Raw genomic sequence first — 4,926 nt, 5'->3', positions numbered from 1 at the left:
AGAGAGAGAGAGAGACATGTTGATATCGAACAACTTAAAACACTCGTAATATTTATTTTTATTAGAAAACAATGTCTAAGCCGCGTGTTCTGCAACTGACTACATTATTAGTACTACCAGAAGAGTTCAGTCCCTCAATATTGGCCTCGCGATATATGCGACAATTAAACGAATGTAAATTTCGCCGGCGCCGAGTGACTTTTATGGCTTCTCCGAAGGAACCTTCGCGTGGGTTCGCGTTTTGCTCGACGAGTCGTTCGCTTTGGCCACGCTGTTTCGCGATTTACTACACTGTACACTCCAGTTCGCCATGAACAAAAGACTGAAGCCGGCATAATTTCAGCGAGTTTAATCTCGTGGGGTCATATGGGCACTTGGAGAAAGAGCAAGGAGGGAAGGAAGAGAGAGAGAGAGAGAGAGAGAGAGAGAGAGAGAGAGAGAGAGAGAGAGAGATATGGTTTCATTATGTAAAAATTAACCACGTAACACGTACTGTTGAAACGATGGATTAATAATGTGTCGTGGTGTCTATTTCCGGGCCGTAATCAATTTTCCAACGTGTTACGTTGCGTACCTACACGTGGCATGATATATCGCGATTATCAAGCGCGATTATCAAGCGCGATTATCCGGCCGAAGTGGCTCGTTGCGACAAGTGCGCGCGCCTTGTCGGGCGTCACCCTTTACGGAAAATTCTTACGGGAGATTTCATTTCGGATAAAAGCGCTGGAAATTATCTCCCCACGAGAAAGAGAGAGGAAGACAGAGAGACAGAAAAAGACAGAGAGAGGAAGAGGGAAACTACGAATCACGTCAAGTTTGGTAAGCGTCGAGCGAAACGAGATATTCGTGTGCGTAATATATCGCGCAATCTCGAATTCGAGACCGAAGACTGCGTAATCCATACGAACGAGTTGTTTTCTTTTCCGGGGGGAAACCGACACGCTCGCGAATTATTGGCTCAATTAAAGCGGTAGGCATTCGGTAATCCGGCCGACCCAACTAATCAGCCGAAATGCAATTTAGCTATATCGACCGATAGCGATGCGCCGCCGGACGTACGCTCAGGTGCACTCCAATTTAATAGCTCGGTTAAAATCATTAACGAGAAACGCATCGAATTCATACTCCATCCCCACCCCTCCCCTTCCCTCCCCCTTCACCTCCTCCCCCGTGACATGCGAACCCTCGAAATTATCCGACGGTTGCATCGAAATTCTTAGATAATACGCCGGACGTGCCGTGCGATTCCCTCCTCAACGATCCAAACGGATCGTGCCACTCTGTGAGAAAAACAGTTTCGCTAATTTAACGAAACACCCTAGCAGCCGCGACGAATGTCTCCGTTGACAGCGAATGACTCCGTCGTAGTGCGACGAACGAATGATTAGTTACTTTCAATTTGCCGCAACGCTCGGAGCAACGCTTCTTTGTAATGAAGATATATTTAAAATCAAATAAACGAGAGCAAATGTGATTTGTATCTCGGGCAACGTATATATTAAAACAACGTATATGTTGAAACAACAAATGATGAGAGACGACTTACGATGGTGGCTGTTCGATCTGTTTCATTAACGATTATCGGACGGCAAACGTGCTTTCGTTCGGATAATTTTATAATAAAAAAATTTTTTATGATAATGAGGAATTTTTCTCTCGGTGTGCCTCGAAAGGACGATCTGTCTAGTCGCGATATTTTTCGCGTTTTCTCGCTGTTTCGTGACTTCCCGCAGAAGTGTCTAATTAATTATAACATCAAAAGTCTCTCGAAATTAACGAAACAAGAGAGAATGTATATTCGGAGATAAAGATGCACATCGAAAATCGCGCCCGACTCTTATCCGATACGCATAACAGTCTTGTTTATATTATTTACTTGCCATAATCGAGGCTGTATCTTCGCGTTGCGTGTATTGGTGAGCGTGCAAAGCGGCGGGTATCGATAATAATGAAATTTCGGGAACGTCCTGCGCGTCGTAAGGGAGCCTCACCTGGGGATAACGATTTATGCCATTTATGCTGTTGTGAGGATGGGGATAGGGTTGATAACCCCTGCTGGCGCCAGGATAGATATTCCTCATCATGGCACCTTGGCAGGCGGGAATCGGTGTCAGGGCCTTCTGCAGCTGCTTCTCCTGCTTCCGGTATTTCGCTCTTCTGTTCTGGAACCAGACCTGCGGGGAAACAGAGCAGTGAATGAGCAGCTCGCGTTGATATGAGAAGTTTTCATTACGCGAGCGAGAGAGAAGCAGTGCGAGACGATCGATGGCCGGTGAACGAAAGTCGCGGAGAATCGTGTCGCTGCATCGAGAGGGAAATATTGCTGACTATAATTGCACAGTGAAGCAGTTACAGTTAACCAACAGTTTGACTATTAACAGTGCTAACCATACTTAGTTACGGTTAACCGTAGTTATAAATGATAGTTGACGGGAAATTATTTTTTTCGCAGTAAGCACGTAAATACCTTATAATATTAGTGATAATGATGTTATAAGAATATTGTTACTCTATTTAGTAGATTTTTTATCGTTAGAGAAACATATAATTGATCAAGGATGATGACTCTCTATAATTTTAGTGAGACGTTAATCCGCGTGATCGAACCTTTGGCCTGACGCGGGAGTCGCGCCGTAGCGGCGCCAGCTAAAACTTGTAACAAAATTCGGAAAACGCTACGACCGGCTAGTTTCGAAACTGATTTCAAATCCAGCAGCTGCCGCCGCAACGTTTTTCGGGTTTCATAAGTAATTCCGGATGGCGCCGCCACGGCAGCCTTCGAGCGTGAAGGGCTTATACGTGCGCGAGTTTGTACGTAAAAACGACTGTTACTCTGGATACGCGATATTCAATCGGGACACGTGTGTTCGCAACAAAATGGCGACGAGAGGGCTAACAAAGCAGCGTGCGGTGTACGAACGGGCGAGGGTTGCTCGAGGACCAACCCTTACCGCGATACCGAGCAGATCGCACCCTCCTCCCCCTCTCCGCCGCGACGCGAAAGAAGGGCCGCGAACCTCTTGGGCCAAAAATGGGCTCTCATTTTTTACTCTCATCTCCGAGCCACCCTCTTAGGTTTACCCCCGGCCTCACCCGGGGAGCCCAGGATGGTTTACCTATCGCCATTTTGCATCGGGCAATTTCCATTGTTTCGCGGGATTAGTAAACCCATATTGGGGCTTGCCCGAGCCGCCACCGGCGACTCACCCCGGCATCACCCCGGCATCCACACCGGTGCATGTTTCCGCACCCTCAGCCTCTCAGCTACCCTCGTCCACCCCCCCGTGGCCCCAACAATCTCCACCCTCGCGCCCCGCCCTGCCGAGCGACCCCTCTTTCCAGCAGCTCCCAGAAAGAGAAAAGCCTGCGGCTTCTCGGGTCCCGGGTCGGGGGTTGTTTCCACCCTCACCGGTGACGTCACTGGCGCCACCCGATTGGCCGATGCCGTGGTGGTGACGTCACATCGGGCTCGCTCATTGGCCGACACGTTTTATCGACATTTCTACTGTACACCCTCTCTCATCGTCGCAGAAGTGGGTGACACGAGCCGGGGTGGCTCGAACGAGGCTTTTCTCTCTCTCTCTCTCTCTCCTCTCTCTCTCTCTCCTCTCTTCATCCTGCTCTCTCTTACACACACACACACACACACATATATCTTTCTTCTCTCTCTCGCGTTCTCTATATCTTTTCGCCTCGCTCTCTTTACAGCTCTATCACTCTTTGTGTAGAAGTATGGCGCTTCCGAAGAGAGAGTGCCTCGTGAAATATCCGCAGCGATGCTCGGACCTGCACGTACGAGCTCCACAACGAAGGGAAAAAATTCGCCGTGTGTTCACAGAGGAAAGAGAGGAAGGGAGAGAAAGAGAGAGAGTTTTTATTGTAAAGGCTACTCGCCTAAACGTTTATCTCCGTTCCCCAAAATCAGTAATTCAGCATTTTGTACGATGTTAAATAAATTCTGCCTGTTTTTGTATCGCCAAGTTTGATTGCTCTCGCTTTTGATCGAAATCACGTTTTCGACGAGATATTTTAGATTTCACAAATGTGATAAACTTTAAAACAAACGTATTCCCACAAGATGAGTAAGAAAACGTAACGAAAAATACTTATTAAAATATTTCACAGCAACAATAAAGCAAAAAACTGTACAGATATTAAATTACAGAAGTGATGCAATCAGAAGTGATGCAAAATTCGCAGACAGGAATAACTCGGGATCCACGTATTTACTTTTCCTTGCTTTTTTTCCTATTTCTATTCACGCCATTTCACGCTATTCAATTCGCAGCGGATATTAGTGTCGCGAGACACTCTCTTGTGTAATTAAGAACACGTTTAATTTGCACGAGCAATTTTCTGGACGCGCGCGCGTTTCACGTCAACCCGAACTCGATTAACTCGTAATGCGGGAAAGAATCTCGTAATTGTCTCAACTAATCATCTAGGGCTTAATCATGAAGTAATCCCGATGGCAAATTATTAATTAACACAGTAGCGGGAGCCGAGGGGTACCCGGTGCGATAAAGGTCGTCACCTACGTCGACGTCGATTTCGCATCAGCTCACGTCGAAGAGACCAACGCCTACGCAATAAATTAATAGTTTATGAATAGTGGGATATATTTTAGTCAATCAACGCATATCATATGACGTATCTTCATGTCGTAATTGGCCATTGCACAAATGCTGACGTGCAAACGTCAAAAGCGAACAGTGACAGTATGTACATGGAAAAAAAAGATTTGCTAATATATGGACAACTAAAAATATTAACTGCAGGAGCAAATTTTCTTGCTTTCATAGCAAAGTTATTTAGTTGCGATAGCTAAAAGATTCGCTAATATATATATTAGCAGATCTTATATCTGCTAATCTTATAATATATATATATATATATATATATATATATATATATATATATATA

The 4,926-nt window shown here is 45.7% G+C and overlaps 1 protein-coding gene across 1 annotated transcript in view; it reads right to left on the bottom strand.

Moving 5' to 3' along the window:
- The window catches only part of LOC116842458 (homeobox protein prophet of Pit-1), a 40,915-nt gene that overhangs the window by 11,842 nt on the left and 24,147 nt on the right, over window positions 1-4,926 (bottom strand). The window contains exon 4 of the mRNA XM_032811707.1: window positions 1,995-2,177. Within this exon, the coding sequence (XP_032667598.1) occupies window positions 1,995-2,177 (183 nt within the window). The remainder of the gene's footprint in view (window positions 1-1,994; window positions 2,178-4,926) is intronic.

Source organism: Odontomachus brunneus, unplaced genomic scaffold (assembly GCF_010583005.1).
Source record: "Odontomachus brunneus isolate Ranch 3 - 2012 unplaced genomic scaffold, Obru_v1 Obru_scaffold_025, whole genome shotgun sequence".
NCBI classification, from domain to species: domain Eukaryota; kingdom Metazoa; phylum Arthropoda; class Insecta; order Hymenoptera; family Formicidae; genus Odontomachus; species Odontomachus brunneus.
The sequence above is the reverse complement of the archived record's forward strand: the minus strand, read 5'-3'. Positions and strand labels throughout refer to the sequence as shown.